Source organism: Myotis lucifugus, unplaced genomic scaffold (genome assembly GCF_000147115.1).
Source record: "Myotis lucifugus unplaced genomic scaffold, Myoluc2.0 scaffold_186, whole genome shotgun sequence".
In the NCBI taxonomy this organism is placed as follows: domain Eukaryota; kingdom Metazoa; phylum Chordata; class Mammalia; order Chiroptera; family Vespertilionidae; genus Myotis; species Myotis lucifugus.
The window spans coordinates 150,343-174,216 of NW_005871234.1; the positions used below are offsets into that span (position 1 = coordinate 150,343).

The 23,874-nt window shown below is 52.7% G+C and overlaps 1 protein-coding gene across 1 annotated transcript in view; it reads left to right on the forward strand.

Annotated features, from left to right (window-relative positions):
* Positions 1-23,874, forward strand: part of DYSF (dysferlin) — a 200,418-nt gene that overhangs the window by 40,682 nt on the left and 135,862 nt on the right. The window contains exons 4-12 of the mRNA XM_006096805.3: positions 4,485-4,590; positions 12,923-13,037; positions 14,368-14,460; positions 14,811-15,022; positions 16,923-17,051; positions 17,518-17,580; positions 18,570-18,620; positions 20,985-21,015; positions 21,619-21,734. Coding sequence (XP_006096867.1) covers positions 4,485-4,590; positions 12,923-13,037; positions 14,368-14,460; positions 14,811-15,022; positions 16,923-17,051; positions 17,518-17,580; positions 18,570-18,620; positions 20,985-21,015; positions 21,619-21,734 — 916 coding nt within the window. The remainder of the gene's footprint in view (positions 1-4,484; positions 4,591-12,922; positions 13,038-14,367; positions 14,461-14,810; positions 15,023-16,922; positions 17,052-17,517; positions 17,581-18,569; positions 18,621-20,984; positions 21,016-21,618; positions 21,735-23,874) is intronic.

Here is a 23,874-nt window from a genome sequence, read left to right on the forward strand (position 1 = left end):
CCCCTCTCAGGGGAGCCTCTCCACTCTGCGGCCTTGGTGTTCCCATGAAGGACAGGGTCACTGATCACCAGTGTCACGTGGATACGCAGGTCCTCTATACCCACCATCTGATCTTTTTTTTTTTTTTTAAATCCTCACTTGAGTACATGCTTAGAGAGAGGAAGGGAGAGAGAGACAGTGAGAGAGAGACAGTGAGCAAGAGAAAGAGAGACAGACAGACACAGACACAGAGACACAGAGACTGTGTGAGAGAGAAACATCCATCAGTTGCCTTCCAAACGCTCCCCGCCGGGGATTAAACCCACAACCTGGGTATGTGCCCTGACCGGGAACCGAATTGGCAACGCTTCGGTGCACGGGACAGTGCTCAACCAATCTGGTCTTTTTGATAGCGCCTGGGTCCCGAGGACAGACATCTCCCCATCGCTGGCCCTGGGATGGAGACTCTCCAGAGCCCTCAGTGAACTGTGGTACAAGTTTGCTTCACACTCTGAGGAAATGTAGCACAAACCATCCCAAATCCTAGAAAATGTGACGCTACTGGCATGGTCTCTACCAGAACCCAGAATGAGTGTTAGTGAACATCTGTCTTTTTAGTCCTTTCTCTAAAGAGATGTTAGAAAAATGCTGGTGTTGCACGTACACCAGGCGTATTGCCTTGCTGGCAAGGGACCTGCAAGGTGGCCAAGAGTCTGCTGGTTCCCAGAGGGATGGAAAAGGAGGGATTTTGTTGTGCAGAAGCTTACTTAAGCAGCTAGTTTATTTATTTAGCATCGTAACATATACATGACAAAACGTAACCAATTTAACCAGGGTCAGCAAAGAAAAGGGTTATGAGTTTATTTGACCCAAATTTTGAGGACATGCCCGGAAGCAAGGTCTCAAGGGATTGAGAAAATGCTCCCGGGAATGCCCATTTTGCAGACCCTGTTATGCACCTAGAATCAAAGGAGGAAACATAAGGAAGGTGCACGGACTCCCTTGGTGGTAGAGGCAGGAGAAAGCAAAGCGGAGAAACCTCTAGGATTGGATAGACTGCAAATTAGACACATACTTTCACACTGGTGGGTACAGGATGAGTGACAGTGAGCATTTACAGCACATGGAGATGGAATGCCGGGAACAAGATGACAAGGAAGTGCTCTGTGGTCTAGTGATCTGGTGCCTGGGGCTGTGCCTTCCAGGGTAGGAAAAGAAAATGACTCTGACATTTCAAAGTTATGCTATCCTAGATGCGTGAGAACACGGGGCAGGGCTCCCTTGAGGTAAAGATTAATTTCCTGGAAGGAAGCCATGGGCCTAGGACGTGATGCCCGCTGTGACCTGGGCCACAGGTCTTTACACAGCCCCCTTTTGCTCCATTCAAAGTGTACCGCTCAGTGGCGTTAAGTACATTCACACTGTTGTGCAACCATCACTACCATCCTTCTCTAGAGCACTCTTGTCCCTCTACACCAGTGATGGCGAACCTATGACACGCGTGTCAGAGGTGACACGCAAACTCATTTTTTTGGTTGATTTTTCTTTGTTAAATGGCATTTAAATATATAAAATAAATATCAAAAATATAGTCTTTGTTTTACTATGGTTGCAAATATCAAAAAATTTCTATATGTGACACGGCACCAGAGTTAAGTTAGGGTTTTTCAAAATGCTGACACGCCGAGCTCAAAAGGTTCGCCATCACTGCTCTACACTGACCCTCTGTACTCACTAAATTTTAGCCCCTCTTCCTCCTTTCTACTCAGCCCCAGATAAGTGCTATTCTACTTCCTGTCTCTGAAAACTTGCCTACTTTGCCATGTAAGTAGAGTCATACGATTTTTACCCCTTTGTGTCTGTCTTATTTCATTTAGCATAATGTCCTCAAGGTTCACCGTCCCCCCCCCCCCCTTGTAGCAGATGTCAGAATTCCTCTCCTTTTTAAGTCTGAATAACGATCCATTGTATGTATCTGCCACATTTTATTTATCCTTTCATCTGCTGATAGCCTCTTGGTTGCTCCCACCTGTTAGTTATTGTGAATAATGCTACTGTGAAGGTGGGCTGACAAATATCTCTGTGAGTCCCTGATTTTAATTCTTTGGGTAAATACCAGAAGTGGAGTTGCTGGGTCGGATTGTATTCTATTTTTCAGTTTTCGAGGAACCACTGTTCTGTTTTCCACAGTGGCTGCACCTTTTTCATTCCTACTCACAGTGCACAGGGTTCCAATTTCTCCACAGCTTCAACAACATTTGTAGTTTTCTTTCTTCCTTCTTTCCTCCCTCCCTCCTTCCCTCCCTTCACCTAATGGGTGTGACATTGTAAGCAGCCAGTTTTTAAAATCAGCTAATTAGCCCTGGCTGGGTGGTTCCATTGGTTGGAATGTCCATATACCAAAAGGTTGTACATTTGATCCCTGGTTGGGGTACAGACAGGAGGCAACTGATAGGTGCTTCTCTCTTACACTGATGTTCCTCGCTCTCTCTCTCTCTCTCTCTCTCTCTCTCATCAGTAAAACACAGCCTCGGGTGAGGATAAAAAAAATTATCAGCTAATTAGGTCAAGATTAAAATTTCATTTCATGAGATTATAAAAACCCACATTCAAATCAGTTGTTACAGAGACCAGATGTGCTATTTATTCACGAGGAAAGAAAATGAAAAAGCAGAAGATGAGAGGACACCTGTGGCAGTGCCTTGGCTGTGCGCAGGAGGCGTGCAGAAGTTCAGGGCAAGCACCAGGCCACAGTCGTGGTGGACACAGGCCACTTGCTGTCCTTCTGCCACTGCGGAATGCTGTTGGCCCCTTTCATAGCTTACGGAACATAACCGTTTTCCCTGGCGTTCTTTGAAGGGCCCTTCACTGATGCTCGCGTGGCAACCTACTGATTCCTAAGAGCCCATCGTGTATGGGGCCCCCTCCCCTCAGTGAGAGCTGCGGCCTCTGGTGTGTGAGGTGTGACCGTCATGGGCTGCCCTCAGAGACAGGACGGTGTGTTTGTTTTTCATGTATAATCATTGCTGGCCAAGCTCTAGGAGACCTGTGCAGACGCCTGTGTAGACTGGGTCAGTGTGCTGCTGGGGCCTGGGAGCGATGCAGATGTGCTGAGGGACTGCCCCTGCTTTACGAGACGCCCAGGTGGTGGATTGCTGAGGTCTGAGGGCCAAGACAAGCCCTTCTGTGGGGCACCCAGGCCGACAGGGGTGGAGGGCTGGGCCTCCGGGGAGGGGCAGAAAGGGGTCAAAGTTGACCTTGGGGGAAGGGAAGGTGTCCCTCTTGTGCAGGGAGAGGGGCCTGGCCCTCCAGGGATGGTGATGGGGTGACGAGGAGGAGGGGTCCTAAGGGACTCTGGCGTTCTAGGCAGATCAGCCTGTCTGTGTGGCTTGCGTGGTGGTGGTGTTATGGAACATGGAGTTTATGGAGTTGGCGCGGAAGGGACAGCTGGACACTCCGGGGTTCAGGAAAGAGCCTTTATTCAAGCAGCGCTGCTGGCTCTGGGGACCCTAAGACCCAGGTCCTGACAACTTAGACAATGAGATTTTCTCCTTATATATTTCTGAGTTTCTTTGTTTCCTAACTACCAGCTTCTGTGGAGGACTCTCACAGCCCCCCCACCCCCTCGAGAATCAGTTAGATGGTTAACTGAGATTGTATCTAATGTCCATCCTGTATGGCGCCAGTGACCTCCCTCTAGGTAAGCTGTCACATCCTTGGTTGAGGGCCCCTTGTAGATTGGAAGTATTTAGGTAAATTAGTTCTTGCAGGACCAGATAACTAAGGAAGGGGCAGTGACTAGACCAGTGGTTCTCAACCTTGGCTGCACATTAGAATCACCTGGGAATCTTTTTTAAATCTGGTTTCTGGGCCTCATCCTCCGGGAATTCTGTTTCTTTGTTATTAAGGTGGGGCCCCACCCCATAAAAAAGAAACAGAATTTCCGGAGGGGAGGCCCGAAAATCGGGTTTTAAAAGATTCCCGGGGATTTTAAGGGCCAAGGTTGAGAACCACTGCACTAGACTATAGCCAGGGGTGGGCATACTTTTTGACTCGAGGGCCACAATGGGTTCTTAAACTGGACCGGAGGGCCGGAACAAAAGCATGGATGGAGTGTTTGTGTGAACTAATATAAATTCAAAGTAAACATCATTACATAAAAGGGTACGGTCTTTTTTTTAATTAGTTTTATTCATTTCAAACGGCCGGATCCAGCCCGCGGGCCGTAGTTTGCCCACGGCTGCTATAGGCTAACATGAATGTGCCTTAGGAACATTGATTCACTTAGGTACAGAGTCTGCTGCTAGTCTCCTACATTCTTTCACAAATGGAGTTAATTATCAGCTAGCAAGAGAGTGCAGTAGAAAGCAGGTTGCTGGGACAAATTCAGATTGCTAGCCCCCAAAATGTCTTATGCTCCCCATCAGTGGTGGTGGTGAGGGGTGTGGTGAGAGATGAGCCGGGCACAGGCCAGTTTTCTATATTCTACTTTTCCCTCCTCTCAGGTTCCTGGGGGAAGCCAAGATCCCACTCCGGGAGGTCCTCGCCACCCCCAGCCTGTCTGCCAGCTTCAATGCCCCGCTGCTGGACACCAAGAAGCAGCCCACAGGGGTAAGAGCTCACGGAGCCCCTGCACAGGCCCGTTTCCGAGCTGAGGCCTTGCCTTTCTGACCCCAGAGCTGTGTGACCCCAACTCCCAGCAGCCAGGTCTGGGCCTGCCCACCAGGGCTCAGGGTGCCTGGGAGGGCTCTGGGCTGGAAGAGAGGGGAGGGGGTCCACAGGCAGCCTGGTCCCACCTGCAGGCTCAGTCATCCTTGGCTGCCCTGGGTCCCTTCCTGGTGTTGGTCTTCCCAAGCTCCCCGCATCCTTGGGTATCCCCACCCCAGTCTCCCTGGCAGCTTTTCTCACCACCCAACCTCCTTCTCCAGATCCAGAAAAGCTGAGTCATCTGGGTCACAGATCACAAGGGAAGGGAGACAGACATCCCTCTCCCCTGGCACCGGGACCTGTCAGAGCCCTTCCTTTCCTCCATTGTCCTCCCGCCCCTCCCCCAGCCTGCCCAGTGCTCTCCCAGTTCTCCCAGACAATTTCCAGCCCTCAACTCTCGCCTCCTGCTATTTTGAGTGAGCTAAATATACCCTGCAGGGTTCTCTCTTCCTGGTCAGTGGAATTCCTGACCTTCCCTTAGGGCCAGCCTCCCAGGATGCCCTGGGGGAATGATCGATTTGGTAAAGCTTCCTCCCTGTGGCGTCTCAGGGGGTGGGATACGGTGGGGGGTTTTGGGCTGAGTTATTTCGGACAGAGTGGGGCTACCTTGCCCCATGGAGTGTGTGTATGGGTGTGAGTGTATGCGAGTATGTGAATGTGACAGCGTGTGTGTGAGTGTATGAGTAGATGAGTGTGAGCATCTATGAGTGTGAGTGTGTGTCTATGAGTGTGAGTGTGAGTGTGAGTGTGTGTGTGTGTGTGTGTGGAGGCTCCTGGCTGGCTTGGAGAATCAGAAGTGGCCAGTCTGAGCAGGGCTCTGAATGGCATCACTGTGAGACCTAGAGAGAGAGGGTGACTGAAGTCACACAGGGAATCGATGTCCAAGTGGGGACATGCATCATCGGGTGCATCTCCCAAACTCTCAGGGGACTTGAATAGACTCAGTTATACAGGTTACGGGCTCAGTCTTACAAGACGGCCCCCCTCCACCCCCCATGCCAGTCACAAGTCCAGGTGGTCACCTGTGCTTCTGACCAACTGGCTATAGATTCGAAGTTTCAGCGACCCTGTGCTTGGGTTCAGTTAATTTCCTAGAGCGCCTCCCAGAACCCAGAGGCTATTGTAAAAGGATGTAGCGTAGGAACAGCCAGATGAAGAGGTGCAGAGAGCAAGGTGGGGAGAGGGCCAGGAGCTTCCGTGCCTCCCAGGCCACCACTCTCCCCCATCTCCACCTGCGCGTTCACCAGCCCAGACGGCTTCGGTTCCTGTTCTTTGGGGTTTTTATGGTGGCTCCATTACACAGGCAAGAATGATTAAATCATTGGTCATTGGTGATTAAACTCAATCTCTAGCCCCTCATTCCTCCCTGGAGGATGGGGTGGCTGGGGAATGGGGGGATCGTGGGGCTGAAAGTTCCAACCCTCTAATCACATGGTCTTGCTTTCCTGGTCACCTCATTAATACAACAAAAGGCACCTTTACCGCCCTCATCACTTAGGAAATTCCGAGGGTTTTGGGAGCTCTGTGCCAGAAACAGGGTGTTAAGACCAAATATGTCTTTCTTACCCTAAATCACAATATCACATCACTACAGTCCAGAAGGACTCTGGGGACATCTGAACTCCCTCAGGGGTCCTGGAGAGGCTGTGAAGGTGTGAGCTCTAGTGGAGAAATGGGGGCAGGCATCAGCGGCTGCTGAGAGCTGTTTTGAGTCAGGGATGGAGCTCCTCCTTTGCTTTGTGTCTGGCCCCCAGTGCCTCCAACCGGGATGTCTCACTTCCCAGTCGAGCTGCTCAAATGTGTCTGCCTCTAGCCCTCTGTGCACCCTGACACTGTGGTTCCTGCAGGCTCGGCATTGGCTCCCCTCCGAGCTCAGAGGCGCACCCACCCCTGGGACAGAACTTTTCACACTTGGTCCCTGTCCATGGGCCGAGCCAGGCTGGCGGCATCCCCAGAGGCCTGGCTGCTTCTCCTCTCACTCTGGGTTCCCATGGCCTGTCTGCACGTCGGCTCACCTGCTGCCTTCTCTTCCCTGGGCTGGGATCCCTGGTTGGCTGCAGAGCTTGTCAATCCCTCACAAACCCTGTCTCCAAGAAGGGCGTGTGAGAGCCAGAGGTGATGGATGGGAGGGGAGGGCTGGGACCCGCTTGGGTGAGCCCCCAGCTGAGCACGGCCTGGGAGAGAGGGGGCCCCCCTCCTTGTGGCGAGGTCCCAGGACTGTCTTCTAGTTCCTGTGACAGCAGGAAGTCACGGTGCAGCCCCCGGCAGGTCCCAAGGCCCTCTGCGCTGGGGCTTCCCACCCAGGACTGGGCCGCACTGCAGTTGGAGGCACAGGAAACGGGAGTGTGGCAGAAGGGACGGAGCCCTGCCAGAAGCCGTAGCTTCTCACTGGCCTTTTATCAAAGCCGATTTCTGGGCCGAGCATGCCAGGCTCCCCTCCCCGAGTGGCTGTAGCCCAGACTGCCTCAGAGGGCCGAGGGGGCCCGCTGGTGGAGTGACAGGAGTGAACACAGGGCCTGTGGGACCCATAGAAAACCCTGGAAGGGCTGAGAGGGGGCGGGGGCTGCCGTCCATCTGCCTGTCACTTCGTGTCCTCTTCGAAGTCCCTTCAGATTGGCACACTGGGCTGCGGGCCATGGGAAGATGCCAAATCTGTCTCAGACAGATTCCAGACTGAAGAGGAAAACGCTACCCCGGCCCTGGGGAGCCTCCAGCACGGAGGTGCGGACACACACGGAGGAAAGAAGTCACGTGCTCACAGATGGAGAGAGAGAGAGAGAGAGAGAGAGAGAGAGAGAGGTTTGCTCATGAGGGTCTGGCGACACCACGAACACTGTCCGCATCGCCTCAGCCTTGACAGCCAGAGTCAGATCAGAAAAAGAAGCCCGTCGGTGCCGAGTGCACCTGGAACCTGGTGGTGTGGTGGGTCGGGAGCCAGGAGGAAGCGTGTTGGAAGCAGGGACCTGGGGTGGAGCTGAGCAGGGTGGGAGTGAAGGACCCCAGAGCCCGGCTGCGTGACCTGTAGGAGGATCTGATGAGTTGTTCCCTGTCTTTGCCTTTGGTTTCTTGGGCCTTCCTAGCCTGGGGGCCAGACAGGACCCTCAGAATTCTGTGATATTGTTGACTGTGACCCCAAGATGGCAGACATGGGTGACTCAGGTTCCTGCCCCAGTTGGTGGACACATGACGGACTGCTAGGATGTCTGCATGGTGGTGCTGGGGTGGGAGAGCTGAGGATTGGGGCTGTCATGTGGGGGGACTTAAAGAGGGTCCTACTGGGGGCTGCAGGCCAAGGTCATGTGGTCTGGGAAAGCATGGAGCTCACACAGCCCACAGGAAGAAAATCTCAGCGCTGGCTATGTCTGGAGTTGGGGAGAGGGGCTGAAGTATGATGTCACGGTGAGGGTGGGATGTCCTGACTGGGGGGGGGGGGTCCCACAGACAGGCCCCCTTTCCTTTAGATCCTCAGCAAAGCTAGAAGCCTCCAGTATTAACCACCTCTGGTTTTGAAGCAGTGGCCCCTGGACTCTGCCCCCTGGTGGCGAGATGTGTTTTAGATCCTGGTTCTAGGTCCTTTGAAGCTACCAGGGATGTTCCTGTGGCTCCTTGACAGGCGTATAAAGGATGGAGCTGGTTCTGGGCTGTAAGTCTCATTCAGGCGCCTGGAGCCAGCTCTTGAGGAGGTCGGTGTGGTTATCAGTGTGGAGGAAACCGGGTCCTTAGGAAACCCCAGGGAGGGCTGCCAGGTGGCCTTGGGATTCTGGGGTTGTGGCTCCTCCCGGCTTCTCCAGAGGGCTGCCCCAGAGCCCAGGTGCTGACATCCAGGCCGTGGGGTTACACTCCTGCAGCTCCAACTCCGAACAGAGATGCAAATGCCCCCGGGTGGTGTGGGAGGGGGAGGGTGGGCAGGGTGAGCCCTGAGAAATAGGAAAGGGTGTTCTTCAAGGGGAGCTGGTCCCAGGGTCAGGGGACCTCAGTCACCAAGTGTTAGAAGAACCTGGGGCTGGGGGACAGCCAGGCTGTGCCCTCTTTAAGTTTTGCTCCATTTTCTTCACTGGGGTCCACTCAGACCACGGACCTCTGCAACCTGCACTCCCTCCTGCTCCCCTGACCCACTTGCCCTGGCTCACCCTTTCTTTTCTTCCTCACGTGCTGTATAATATATATATATATTTATTTATTATTTATTGTCTGTCTCCTCTGCTAGATGTCAGCTCCATGGGGGCGGGGCCTTTGCTTTGTTCCTGGAAGTATCCCAGGATCCCAGTGCTTGGCCCCTTGCAGGTGCTCGGTGTGTATTTGTGGGGGGAACGAATAAGCGAGCGAATGAATGAAAATAGGCCAGACCAGCTATTTCAGGTGGGGTCCCACTCCCCCTCTTTCGGAAGCAGGATCCACTCAGGCTGAGCCACGTGCAGGCCAGCCCCGTGGGCATGTGGTTGAATTCTCTGCTGTCACCATTTCAAAATTCTTAGCAAATTTGTAACAAGGGGCCTGAAATTCTGTTTTGCACTAGGCCTGCAAACTCCGTGGCTGGTCTTGAGCTCACATGACTCCTGGAGAAGGAGTCAGCATGGGGGCGGGGGGGTTGGGGGGGGGCTGCTGTGTGTCTCTGCTGAGTGTGAACCCCGTGGTTAGAGCAGAAGCAGATTTCTAAGGGTTTCTTAACCTTTTACTTAAAAGTTAAGGTTCAGAGAGGAGCTGCAAGAGTAGGATAAAGAAGATTTTTGTCCTGAACCATTTGCGACTAAGTTGCCAATTTTCCTGAATTTAGTGTGTATTTTCTCTGATTAAGGACTTTCTCCTACGGAACCATAACTCAACCGTCAATACTGATAAAACGGTCATTGAGATAGCACTGCATCTAATGCAGTGATCCACCTCCGAGTTTCTTTTGTAACCCTCACCCAAGGATACAGTGAGAGAGAGAGAGGAGAGAGAGAGAGAGAGAGAGAGAGAGAGAGAGAGAGAGAGAGAGAGAGAGAGAGGGAGAGAGAGAAGATCAGAGAGAGAGAGAGAGAGAGAGAGAGAGAGAGGGAGAGGGAGAGAGGGAGAGAGGGAGAGAGAGAGAAGATCAGTTTGCCTTTCATAAGTACCCCAATTGGGGACTGAACCTGCAAACATGCCTGGCAACCTTTTGGTGTACAGGACGATGCTCCAGCCAACTGAGCCACTCTGGCCGGGCTCACCAACCTTTTCAACAGTGTCCTTTAGAGCAAAAAGATCCAATTAAGGATCATGTTGTATTAGTTGTTTTGATTCTTTAGTCTCCTTCCCTCTGGGAGAATTCCTCAGTCTTTCTTTGACTTTTATAACCTGAAACCTTGACATTTTTGGAAATACAGGCTTGTAATTGTCCCTCAGTTTGATGTTTCCCCACAATTAGATGTAGGTTGTGCATCTTTGGCAGGAAAATCACACAGTGATGCTGGGCTGCCCTGTTGTATCCAGGAGGGTATGACTCTGATTTGTTTCATTACTGTGCTATTGAGCTTGTTTTTTTTTTTTTGGTTAAAGTAGCATTTGCTGAATTTCTCCACTAACCCCAAATCCATTGCCCTAAGAAGTAAGAATTTGAGGGGGAGGTACTTTGTGCCTCATTCAAATTTTACCCATCAATTTAAAAAATATTTTTATTGATTTCAGACAGGAAGGGAGGAGGAGAGAGAGATAGAAATATTAATGATGAGAATCACTGATGGGCTGCCTCCTGGACGCCCCTTACTGGGGATGGAGCCAGCAACTTAGGCATGTGCCCTGACCAGAATTTAACGGAACCGTGACCTCCTGGTTCATAGGTCGACGCTCAACCACTGATCCACACCGACAGGGCTACCCATCAGTTTTAACAACCACTGTTGCTTCTTGGTTGGGTTTATTATTATTATTTTTAATTGATTTTAGAGAGAGAGGAAGGGGCAGAGGAAGAGAGAGAGAGAGAGAGAAAAATATGAGAGAGATACATGGATTGGTTACCTCCCCCACTTGCCCCAACTGGGGATTGAACCTGAAATTTGGGTATATACTCTGACTGGGAATCGAACCCTTGACCCTTGGTGAATGGATGATGCTCCAGCCAACTGAGCCATACAGGCCAGGGCTAATGATTGTGTTGATGATTGTTAAATGGTGGTGTTCTAAATTAGTTATTTTTTTTTGTGTGTGAATCAGTTGGCATTTCACTGTAAGAAAAAAGCTTCCTTCCTGTTTTATTTATTTCCATTTGGAATCAGGTATTTTTCTTTTAGTCAAAGGTTTAATGTAAATATCTTTTATTTTCATGTTTAAATTGTCCCAGATTTGGCCAGTGGCAGCCACTGACTCTTTGTTCTTTTGACATGTTTCTATCATTTTTAAAAATTGTTTTATTGCTTAAAGTATTACAAAGAGTATTACATATGTCTCCTTTTTTCCCGCCCTTGACAATCCCCTGCCCTCCCCTACCCCCCAGTTTCTATCATTTTTTGATTATTTCCTTGGTTTCTGGCATAAAATGTTTCCGGCTTGTCTTCTACCAATCCTGGCCTAACCCTGCAATTAGTTATTTCTCCAAAGAGCACAAATAATTTCCTTTTGTCCAGATCCACCCCAACCTGATTGGAGTCTCCAGGAGTCAGGCTGGGCACGGGAGGGCCTGGATATTTGGGGCGCCCCCCCTCCCCTCTTTTTTTCCTTCTTTGGGTTGCAGGAGCCTGGGATGCTAGTGCGAGGCACGCTGGCTGCGCACGTGGCGACACCTGGTGGTGGTGTAGGAACCTGCAGCGGCGGTTAGGCAGTGCCTCGGACCCGGATATTTAAAGGGTCTCATTGCCTTCCCAGGCCTCCTGCAGGGTCTCCTGGGATGTGGAGCGGCTAGGCAGGCCTCCTTCCTCAGGGTTCTGAGCCCCCCACCCCCCCCACCAGCCCTGCTTTTCCTTAGCCTGGCTGCCCCTGCTCAGGGCTCAATCTGAGGGTTCAAGCCCCAGAGCTGGATGACATCCAGGGCCTGGAGCATCTTCTGTCTCGGGATCACATTTTGCTCCAGGACCTTCTGGAAACCCCTACGATTACTCAGCTCAGAGAGGTACCTAGTGAATTACACTAGAGCTGCTCAGACGTATTATGCATCATTAACAATGACAGTTATAAAGAGTTTGTCAAAACCTGGGGACGTGCTTACTGTCTAACATGAAGTAAAAGAAAAGCATTTTATATATAACAGAGCTGTACACTGTTTAAAAGCCATTAGAGATAATGATATCGAGATGCAAATAGTGGTAGAATTATAGCAGATTGTTTCCTTTTGCCTTTGTTCAATAGAGCACTTATTACTTTGATCGATAAAAAGGCTACCCCAGGAGGCCTGTTGGCCCTGGGGTTCCAGGGAAGGCCTGGCCAGGCCCCCACTGGCCTAGGAGCTGCAAGGCTGGAGAGCTTGCCGTGACTGCACTGTTCCTTCAGGTTCAGGGGCCCTCTGAGCAGTGCACCACTCATGGGGGGGTCAGTGGGTGGGGACACAGGCAGCCTCCCCCTGTCCATTCCAGTGATGTGACCTGTCCCTCTCCTCTTGGATGATCAAAGCTGGAGCCGCGGGAGGTGAGGTGGGGACAGAAGTGCCTTTGGGAGTGAAGAGGGCTCAGGAAGCCTGTCTCGGAGCTGGGTCTGAGCAGAACAGGCTGAGCTGTCTGTGGAGGCAATCCCCTGGTCTCCTCGGCTCTCGGCTGAGCAGAGAGGTCAGGCCTGGGCTGAGAGTTGAAAAATTCTTAGGAGTGGCTAAGAATTGTGTTGATGATTGCTGAATTTGAAAGAGCTCTGGGTCGAAGTCAGGGGACATGAGTTACAGTCTTACAGTCTTACCTTTGACACCCAGTAGCTGTGTGACGTTGGGCTGGCCACGCTCTGATTCATTTATAGAAGCTTATGATGTGCTCTGTCCACTCATCTAATCCTCACTGGACCCCCGGGGGAAGGTGCTATTGCTATTACTACCCCTGTTTTATAGAGGAGGAAACTGAGGCCCAGAGAGGCTACAGATCTTGTCGAAGGTTGCACAGCTCCTGGGTGGTGGAACCTGACTTCAGATCCTGGGCTCTTATGCTGAGGGCCCCCTAGGGGTGGCTTTGCCACAGCCTCCTGCAAACCTGACCCTCCTCCGAGCCGTCTTCCTCTTCGAGGAATGAAAGGAACAGGAAAGATGGTGGAGGGCGGTGGTCTGAGGCCAGTGCACCCACCTGCTCCCCTCCCCCCTCTCTTTCAGGCCTCACTGGTCCTGCAGGTGTCCTACACGCCGCTCCCCGGAGCTGTGCCCCTCTTCCCACCTACCACTCCTCTGGACCCCTCCCCGACTCTGCCTGACCAGGATATGATGGCTGGTGAGGAGCCCCTTCTCCTTGGGAGGCCCAGGGAAGAGGCCCAGCCAGGCTCCCGAGCATGGGGGCGGGGCCACAGTGAGGCTTCAGCAGCCTGTGCGGCCTTGGGGGGTGGGGGAGGACACAGGGGAGGACACAGGAGAGGGGGGGATCCTGAGAACTGCCTCTGCCATGCAAGAGAAAGGCGGGAGGCATGCTCCCCAGGTGCCACTCGGATTAGTGGGAGGACGCGGCCCCCCCCCCTTCCCCCGCCCCACTCGGCTCCAGGCAGGGAGCTGTGCCTGGGCGGGTGCTCCCACTGTGCGCCCCGCATGGGTGGGTGCTGTGTTGAGGACATGCCTGTGGGACGGGGCCTTTTCCCAGGTGATGCCGGAGGCCCCACCCACTCCCCAGACCCCAGTGCTTCCCTGCCCGGGACCTAGCAGGCCTTTGGTGATGACAGGGGACAAAAGGGCTGGAATTTCCTGGAAAGAGCTCTGGGTCGAAGTCAGGGGACATGAGTTACAGTCTTACCTTTGACACCCAGTAGCTGTGTGACCTTGGGTTGGCCACTCCCCCTCTCTGGGCCTATAGTTTATCATTTGTGAAAAGAGCAGACACGGAGTCCCACGGTTGCTTCCGCTCGCTCCACTTGCCTCTGCTGGGCTTGTCCAGGGAGGACCCAGCCCGGGGTGGCTGGCTGACAGTCAGGGGCCTGGGTGGCCGGGCCTGCTGGGTGGGCAGGAAGCTACACAGGTGGGCCAGGTGGGGACTCGCCCACGGAAAAGAGTCTACAGCTTCTCTCCTGGTAAAGAGACCTGGAGGCAGACGCAGCACAACCTGAGCAGCCCCTGTCCCCGTGTGGAGCCCCTGTCCCCGTGTGGAGCCCCTGTCCCCGTGTGGAGCCCTGTCTCTGGGTGCCCCAGGCCAGTCCGGGAGCCCAGCCCTGTGCGGGCTCTTGGAGAGGGGGCGGCGTCTCCCTGAGGCCTGCCTGTCTGAGCTTGGCGATGGGAGGTCACTCTGGCTGGGGTACAGGTGGAGGGAGGAAGGAGGGGTGCTTCTGGGGACAGAGGGTGGGAGCCTGCAGGGCCCCGAATGTTCTGGGGCAACTTCTGAGGTGGCTCTGACAGAGGTAGGTTCACACTGCACAGGGGAGGCTCCCAGAGGTGCCCAGTTCCCGGTCCCGCCTGGAAGGTGGTGAGAGGGACAGTCCCCCCCAGATGTGGCATCTGCTCCTGAGCTTCGTGTGGGGCTGGGGTGGCAGGGGGAGCAGGGTTGGGGGGAGAGGGGAGCTGGCTGGCTTCCCTTACCCACTCCCTCCTCCCCTCCCGGGCTGTGCCCGCCCACGTGCCAGGTGGGGGACAGAGCCGGGCAGAGACGTGGTCCCTGCTCAGTGACAGCACTGTGGACACAAGATACTCGGGGAAGAAGTGGCTGGCCCCCACGGGTGAGACACAGCCAGGGCTGTCCTGACCCACCCGTTACCCGTAACCATCTCACCGCTGCCGTCGTCAGCTCACGGGCGTGGGCCGCGGTGGCCAGGGGTTCACCCTGCAGGACGGGCGGGGGGCCATTCTCTCTCCTTCCTGTTGACTAACTGGACTGACCGCCCCCACGTGTAGCTGCTGGACGCGTCTCTTCTCCTTCCTCATCCATCCTGGCTCATCGATGGGGGAAGGAGAGGGGCTGGGGTGGTGGTGAGTATTGGTGCCGTGCCCTGTGGACCCTCCTTTACCTGGCTGGGTCCCCAGGGCAGGGCCGGAGGGACCAGGACTCACGAGCACCCTCTCCTCCCAGACACAGGAGGAGAGGAGGACACGGAGGACCAGGGCCTCACGGGAGATGAGGCAGAGCCCTTCCTGGACCAGACCGGCCCCCCAGACCCGGGGGCTCCTTCCACGCCCAAGAAGCCAGCTTCCCACCCTCCCCCGTACCACCCGGGGAATAAAAGGAAGAGAGGGGCTCCCGCTCCCCGGAAGGTGCTGTCGGACAAGCCGCAGGACTTCCAGGTAAGGGCCGTCTGCGGCCACAGTCTCCCCTTTAGTGGGCCCACGCTGTAGTGCCGGTGCCTGCTTGTCTGTCCCAACTCAGGGGAGACCCTAGCAGTGCTCCTGGGGGAAGCCTGGTTTTCCGGGGCCGGGGAAGGTGTGCACCGGGCAGTCACATCATAGGGCCTCAGAATAAGCCTCTGCCCAGCCCTGGTTTTGCTCTTAAAAAGGACGGCGGGGGGGGGGAGGGGGGCCGCGGGGGAGGTACACTGCAGAGATTCAGCGTATCTGTTTACCAACCAGAGTTTACCTGGCTCGCTAGCTCCTGCTGCTCCAGGTGTGGTCCTTGGGCATGCAGGGTGAGCATCAGCTAAGAAGCTGCCTGGCTATGTTTCCTCTCCCGATATCCATGCCCTTCCTTCGTGCCATGATTTTTCTGAAAGTCTGTGAAATGTGAATTTGTTTAACCTCTTCAGATAATGACACTATTAACCCTTTGACGTATTTTTAATCCAAAAATCCATTCCATTTTATTTGCCTTTTAATTTTGGTCCCTTGTTTATCTGTTTGCTATTCTACAAAATGTTCCATTTTGATAGAGTTGCACTTAGTGATATTTAACGCTTCAGAACTACTTTTAAAATTAAAAATAGGAAACATCCCGGCCGGCCTGGCTCAGTGGTTGAGCGTCAACCTATGAACTAGGAGGTCATGGTTTGATTCCCGGTCAGGGCACATACCTGGGTTGCGGGCTTGAACCCCAGTGGGTGACGTGCAGGAGGCAGCTGATCAATGATTCTCTCTTATCACTGATGTTTCTATCTCTCCCTCTTCCTTCCTCTTTGAAATCAATAAAAATAATATTAAAAAAATAGGAAACAAATCTTTAGTAAGTGCAACAAATTGTAAAAATATATTTTAGTTTTAAATCATAGTAATTTAGACAAACGTGCCAGCTATCAACACTATGTTTGCCTGAAAGACAAAATCCTAACGTATTTTTATTATTCCCAAGACATGTTCTTATTGCCTTTTTTCCTCCTTAGAAGGTTAATATTTATATTGTAGAAAATGTGGAAAAGACAGCAAAAAGAAGAGAATAAAAACCACTCATCTACCTTTCCATTGTTATTAATAATATATTCTTCTCCAGAATGCTAGTTTAAAAAAATTAATCAATACGTAACTACTGATTAGGAATTAGAACCAGTAAACATTATTTTTCCCATGAAAATTGTTTTAATATTTTAAAATGTCGTACTTTTGAAACCTTCATTTACTTATAGTCAGTGGAGGAAACTCTTAGTTTATTTCTCAGAATGTGAACAGCGTTGCATCTTATAAAGAGCAGAGACGGGGAGCCTATCTGAGTTCAGGCTCTGAGGGAATTGTCATTGCAGGATGTTCAAGCCACTTAAAAGCATCAGTGTCAAAGGGCCCGAGGTGCCAGCGGCTGCAGGAACCTGGGGAGGGATGCCTGGCCCGGTGCCAGGAATTAATGCCGTAGCTTACCTGGGTAGCCTGCCAGCTCTTATGTGGAAACGTGGGATGTATAGGAGCAAGGGACCTGGGTGGGGACTGTTTTCACAAGGCTTTCCCAAGTCTTTTTAAAAAATACATGTTTTTGTTAATTTCAGAGAGGAAGAGAGAGGGAGAGAGAGATAGAAACATCAATGATGAGAGAGGATCATTGATCAGCTGCCTGGGGATCAAGCCTGCAACCCAGGAATCGAACTGTGACCTCCTGGTTCATAGGCTGATGCTCAACCACTGAGCCACGCCTGCTGGGTTTCTCCTCTTTAATAACCTTCCTGAGACCTGCAATGAGGATGGTCCCCGAGATTTCTGATTTTTTTTTTTGGGGGGGGAGGAGTGGGATGTGTGTGTTTCTGACCACTTCTGCTTTCCTCTTGGCTTTCAGATCAGGGTCCAGGTGATCGAGGGGCGCCAGCTGCCAGGGGTGAACATCAAGCCTGTGGTCAAGGTCACTGCCGCTGGGCAGACCAGGCGGACGCGGATCCACAAGGGAAACAGCCCCCTCTTCAATGAGGTGGGAGGCAATGGGGTTCGGGCTGGGGCCCTGGTGGGCTCTGATAGGGAGCACACAGCAGGCGCCCGGCAAGCCCCTCAGTGTTTACGTAGGCGCTGACTTTGGGTGGAGAGATGTGCCACCCAAAGGTGTGAACAGGCTGTTTGAGGAACCGGAGAGATGGTTTAGCTCGTGTTCTTGCCTTGGGCTCCCACAGCTCCACATCCCTGTCATCCTGTAGGGCCAGCCACTCACCCTGCCCCTGAGATGACGACCTCTGTGGAGCCAGGGGAGGGTCGTCCCAGAATCTGTCAGGTCCCAGAGCTCAGTGCGGGCTGAGCTCATTCCACGATTTCCAGTTTCCGTGTGGACCAGCCCGAGTGCTGTGGTGGGCGGTTGACTCTCTCCCCGGCCTGGGGGCCTGGGGGCCTGGGGGCCTGGGCATTGGCAGGCTCTCACTCGTCTCCCTTCTGCCCTGAACCAACAGACTCTGTTCTTCAACGTGTTTGACTCTCCAGCGGAGCTGTTCGATGAGCCCATCTTCATCACGGTACGTTTGGGAGACCAGAGGTCCTCTGTGGGCTGTGTACACGCACATGCCCGTCACCCATGCACGTGTGTGACAGAGAAGCCTTGAAGCCCAGGGCATGAGTGCTGTCAGAGGCTCACCCCAAGGCTGCTGGTCACGGAAATGCCTCCAGCAGTTCAGATGGAGGCAGCAGCTGAGAGGGGAGAGCCCGCTGCTCAGCACCCCCAGGTGTCTCGGGTCAGGGTCCTGAAATCATTCTTGAGCGGGAACATTGATTTTCATCTTATACTAGAGGCACAGGTAGGGTCCCTAGACCTGGCTGGCGATCAGGGCCAATCTGTGAGGTGACCGGCGGGGCGATCAGGGGGCCCCCACTGGCACCTGCCTTGGCCTGCCTGATGCCGCCTACTTGCCGGCAAATTGCGCCCCCTGCTGCCACCACTGCTGCAGGGGTGATGGGGGGGCGTGCTGGCACCCACCTTGGCTGGCCTGGGGCCTGCGGGCTAGGGGCAGCTCCTGCGTTGAGCGTCTGCCCCCTGGTGGTCAGTGCGTGTCATAGAGACCGGTCGGTCCACCAGTTGTTTCGCCATTTGGTCGATTTGCATATTAGGCTTTTAATATATAAGATTGTTTGTCCATGTGCCATTTCTGGCCAAGATTTTCTTCTTCTGGGCCCTGGCAGCTCTTTTCTCCTTTTCTCTAAAAGACAATATAGTTTAGTGGCTAAAAGTATGGGCTCTGGAGCCAAAGTGCATTCTCACCCTGCCGCTGCCATTTAGGAGTTGTGTGATTCTGTACAAGTCTTGTAATCTCTCTTTCTTTGCCTCTGTTTCTTCATCTGTGAAATGGGGAGAATAATAGCACCTACTCACAGGGTTCTTGTGCGGGTTAAACATGGCTTAGCACAATCTCTGGAGTAGAGTGTGTGGGGGGGAAGAGCTATCAGGCTGGACCCTGTCTGGGCCAACATTTACTTGTAAGTGAGAGTTTTAATTTGTCTTTCCCTCCAGGTGGTGGACTCCCGTTCCCGCAGGACTGACGCTCTCATCGGGGAGTTCCGGGTAATGCTTTATTTTCTTTGCCAGCAGCCAGTTCTCGCGTATCCGTGTTAGTGGAGGCTCTGTGGGTAATGTGCCAGGGTTGGCACTTCAGAAATCCTGTCTTGGTCGGTGTTGGCAAAATAGAATTAACAAAACAGGGTCTCCCGGCCTGGAAATCCTCTCCACAGAGGTAGGAGGGAGAGAGCACCTGTGTGACTGAGAATCATTGAGCCAGCGTGCGGTGTGCGTCCCCGGCACTCCCCCGAGAGGCTGAAGGGCAGAAGTCTTTTCATGTCGCCCAGCTGGCAGAACCCAACCCCCACAGGTTCTCAAGATGAACGTAACTCGTCCTCCAGTGAGTGGGCCTGACAGGGCAGGTCACACGTCGCCCGTCCTCACGCGACCTGGTCCTCGGGGTGACCGTCTGTGTTGTTAGTTGACTTTATCCAGAGGGAACAGAAAACAAGCTCATGTTTTCATGCGAGGAAGTACTTTACCCCTCGGAGCGAGGCAGGCCCTGAAGTTAGGCCCCTCCCTCCCCACAGAGATGGGGAGAACCCGGGGGGAGATGCGTCTGGGTCACACAACTGAGGAAAGGCTTATTTAGTTTCTAAAAAGATCCATTTCGCCCCGGGTGGTTTAGCTCAGTGGATAGAGTGTTGGCCTGTGGACCGAAGGGTCCCGGGTTCGATTCTGGCCAAAGGCACATGCCTGAGTTGCGGGCCCGATCCCCAGGAGGAGTCATGCAGGAGGCAGCCGATCAATGATTCTCTCTCATCATTGATGTTTCTATTTCTCTCTCCCTCTCCCTTCCTCTCTGAAATCAGTAAAAATATAAAAAAAATCAAAAAATTTAAAAAAGTGATCCATTTCAAAGAAAGAGAAAATACTTAACATTTGCAAGTTGTTAAGGTGAATGTTCTGCCAAAAAGAGGGAAGAGAAGTCTCTTCCCTTATTTCTGTTAGGGGAGTTCAGCTTCTTATTTTTAACTTGTATTTGTCCTGACACCTGGACAGGCAGCGTGCAAATGAGTTTCGGCAGCGCTCCTCCTGGTTCTGACCATCAGGGCCAATGAGACGCCCTGTGCCGGGGCTCACGTCACCCAGGGCTGGGAGTGGGCCCCAGGTGTGCAGCGAGGCACTCGGGTGGGCAGTGGGGAGCGAGGGGAGCCTGCCCCCCCCACTTATTTGTCTCAAACAGTGCAGAAGTGAACAGGCCCTTGTGGAGAACTGAGAAACGTACAATTCAGCTCAGAGGATTGCTTTCACAGGCTACACACAGGGAAGGCAGCGAGCCATGGGGACCTCCCTGAATGCTGTTGTAATGTCATTCTTACTGATTTCCTCATTTTTGAGTCTTCAAGCATTCATCAAATGGGAAGAAAGGGCACAGCTTACTTTAACCTCCCCTGCTATGCAAATAAAACGTGACCCCTTTCCTCTGGGAATTAAGTCACCAGGTGGAACACTACATCTTTCTTCCTGGGGAGGCAGTTTTCAGAGGCATGGGCTCCAGCCTGTCATTCTGTAACAAATGGGTCTTCATTATATTTGGAGTCGCTAATCTTTGAAACACTTTTTGTCCTGAGAACCCAACAGTTAAGGTAAAACACTTTTTTTTAATGATAAAAGTAATCCATGATTTAAGAAAGTATTTCTCACAACAGTTTAGGTTCATGGCAAAGTTGAGAGGACAGTACAGAGTTCCCACATATCCCCGCTCCTCCCCCCAGTTTCCCACCATCAACATCACCCTCATCTATGATTTTTTTTTTACAGAAAGTTATAAAATACAGGAAAGAACAAAAATAAAATAAAACTCACCCAAATTTACCACCCAGAAAGAGCACAGTTACAGCTGTATTTCCTTTCCTCTTTCTTTTCTATGCACGTATATACTTGACCAAACTTTAATCAAAATAAATTCCACTTTTGACCTGACCAGTGTAGATCAGTGGTTAAAGCATGGGCTCATGCAAGGATGGGTTGTGGGTTCGATTCCTAGTCTGGGTTAGGGCGCCTGTGGGAGGCAGCCAATGGATGTATCTCCCTCTCTCTCTCAAAATCAGTGGGAAAGACATCCTCAGGTGAGGATTAACAACAACAATAACAACAGCAACAACAAAATATTCCGCTTTCTTCCTCCCCATGTATTATCAAAGGAGGAACATCTCCCCTTGTCTCCATATGTTCTTCAAAACATGATTTTTTTTGAAGGTCTAACTGGCTTTGTTAAGCGATTCACAAATCACCAGCATCCTGTCCAGCTACCAGAAGGGCAGTCCCTTCAGAACATGATTTTTCATGGGCTGATGTGATGCACCACACTTTATGTAGCACTCCAGGGGCAAGAGTTTGATGTGTGTTCTCTCTGTTTAATTTCAGATAGATGTGGGTGCCGTCTACAGAGAGCCCCGTGAGTCACCTTCTCGTCACCTTGGCCATGTCCTTGCATTTTGGTCTGGAGGCTGCTTGGGGGACACCCAGTTTCCTCCTGGGGGGTTTTAGGATGTAGAGTTGGAGTTAGGTCCTGGGGGTTTTTAAGATGTGGAGGTGAGAGCTGCAGGAGTGAGGGAGGGCAGGCTTCCACTTTCCAGGTGGAACAGGCCCCCCAGGGGGATCCAGCCCTCATGAGGTCTCAGCGGGTCAGCCAGGGATGCTCATTCTGGAAGGCCCCAAGAAAAGGCAGCTGGAGGCTGGGTCACCTTGGACAGGGGTGGGTCGGGTCATTTGGGTGACACGTCTAGCATTTCCCCACAGCCAGGTTTCTGCCCCGGTCACTTCCTGAGGGGAGAGGTAAATGGCCCCGAGTCTGGCTTTGGGGTTCCTGTTCACATTTCTGACTCCAGCCTACTTGCACACTCCAAGCACCTTTTATTCTACAAGCTGAGTCCTGCCCCCTGTCCAGTGGACGAGTCCTTCACCTCACCCACGTGTAGTTCGCCCTCGGCTCCCGGATGTGGTTGCAGACCTGGGTCCTCCCCATTCCGTGATCACCCACGGACGTTGTCTCCCGTAGGACACGCCTATCTCAGGAAGTGGCTGCTGCTCTCAGACCCCGATGATTTCTCCGCTGGGGCCAGAGGCTACCTGAAAGCAAGCCTGTGTGTGCTGGGGCCTGGAAACGAAGCGCCTGTGAGTCCACGTCCCTGTCCTCCTCACAGCACCTTACCTGGGAGCGGAGGACCAACCAACCAACCAACCAACCAACCAACAAACAAACAAGCAACTTCCGTTTTTCTGCTTTAAGAGAACACACAGTAATTATGAGAAATGTAGACTACGTGGAAAAGTCTAAGTAAAAAACGAATCACTCAAAATTCTACCACTCAGCGAGAACTGTTATTAATATCTCTTTGCATATCCTCTCAGAAGGATATACATTTGTATTTTCTTCTCTTAATACTTTTTGATTGTGGTCTAATTGACATGTAACATGTTAGTTTCACGTTATATGTTATACTGATTCGATATTTGTGTATATTGTGAAATGATCACCACAAAACGTCTAGTTACATCTGTCACCTCACATAGTTACAAAAAAATCTTTTTTCTTGTGCTGATAACTTTTAAGATCTAGTCTATTAGCAACGTCCCGATATGCAATTTTACATGATTAACTATAGTCGCCATGCTGCATCTTATGTCCCCATGACTTACCGCTGGAAGTTTGTACCTCTTGACCATCTTCCCATTCCCTCCACTCTTCCCTCCTCCCCGTCTCTGGCAATCATCTGTCTTTTGCATATTTTTCTTCTTTGCAGATGTGAGATCATTTCAGGAAGAACAGTTATATGTTGGAGGTGGTAGAAGGAGAAAGGGTGTAGAGTTGGGGAGATAGCAGCATCATTGTGTGTCTGGAGAGATGAGAAAACGTTTGGAGTAGTAGTTGTGGGAGAGGAATGAGGTGTTCATTAAGAAACGGAGGGTTTCTGGACCCACTCTGGGTTGGGGACTTTGTGGCACAGCCTCATGATGCTCAGTGGCCAGAAGCAGACCGGGAGGTGGATGGTGGAGGTGGCAGGCGTGGCTTAGGCAGGCCTGGTGGAGGCACAGGGCCGAGGTGGCCAGGGCATCGGGGCAGGGAGGATGCAGGAGGACGGGGCCTAGAGCTGATGCAGAGGACAGAGAGTACGGAATGCACACTATTGAGCGCCTGCTGTGTGCCCCTCTGTGTGCTGGTGTCTCGCTCTGTGAGGGGTTGGAGGAGGCGGATAGCTTGCAAGCTGTCTTCTGAGAGGGGTGTCAGTGGTCAAGGTTTTGCTGGAGGAGTGGTTCTGTGTGGTTGGAAGTTAGAGATGGGGCCATGCCTCTAGCAGCTGAAGGGGACAGGAGATGAAGACGCTGTTGGTGGAGGACAAGGAGCTGTGCTGGCGAATGGCTTGTCCACATGTGGATTCCCTGATGGGAGAATTGGAACTCAGATAGGCAGATGGTGAGGCAGGCGCTGCAGTCATCCAGGCAAGGCGAGCACAGGGCCTGGGCTTGGCTGTGACAGCAGTGAGAGCCGTGGGGGAGAGGTGCATGTGGGTGGTGCGGACTTCCGGGAGGGAGAGATGGAGGGGGGAGGGAGGCAGCTGCTAGGCGTGGCCCTGTCTTTGAAGCCGAGCTGGCCAGGAGGAGTGGGAGGAGGGAAGCGATCCCCAGGGGAGGGGTGGTGGGAGGTGGGGTTTCCCAGGGAAAGCCTCATATCATGGTGGAGGCTGAGGGCAAGTCCCATGAGGATGTCAAGGAGGAGGAGCTGGCTGGTGACAAGAGCTCAGGCACCCACAGTGGAAAGTTTAGGGGAGGGAGAATGCAGGGTGCTGTGCCGAGGGCCAATGGAGCTCAGGTAGACAGCCCCACCCCCGGGCGCCCGTCCCTGCTCTCTCACCCCGTGCACTCCAGCCCTGTCCCTCTGTCGCCCGGCTCTCCGCCACTGTGCTTCTTTCTCCTTCTCTGGGGCATCTCCGAATCTGCTATCCTCTTGTAAAACAACGCTTCCTCCTCTTCCTAGTACCTGGAGCCTTGTTTTTCCCTGAGGAAGTCACTCCTCTTAGAACCAGCTCAGGAGGAGGCCCCTGTGTTCGGCTCCTGCTTTCCCCAGGCCTCTGGGATTGGAGAGCAGCTGCCTCTGGTCCTCACCGCATTGGCATTGCCGTGCGGGCGCCAGCAGCCTTTCCCAGCCCCAGCGCTGCCTCCTCCCCCAGCGGCTGCTTCCCTGGCTTCTTCCCCCTCTGTGGGTCCTCTGGGCTGTGACCTGCCCTGCAGAGCTGGCCCGGAGGGTCCACCGTGT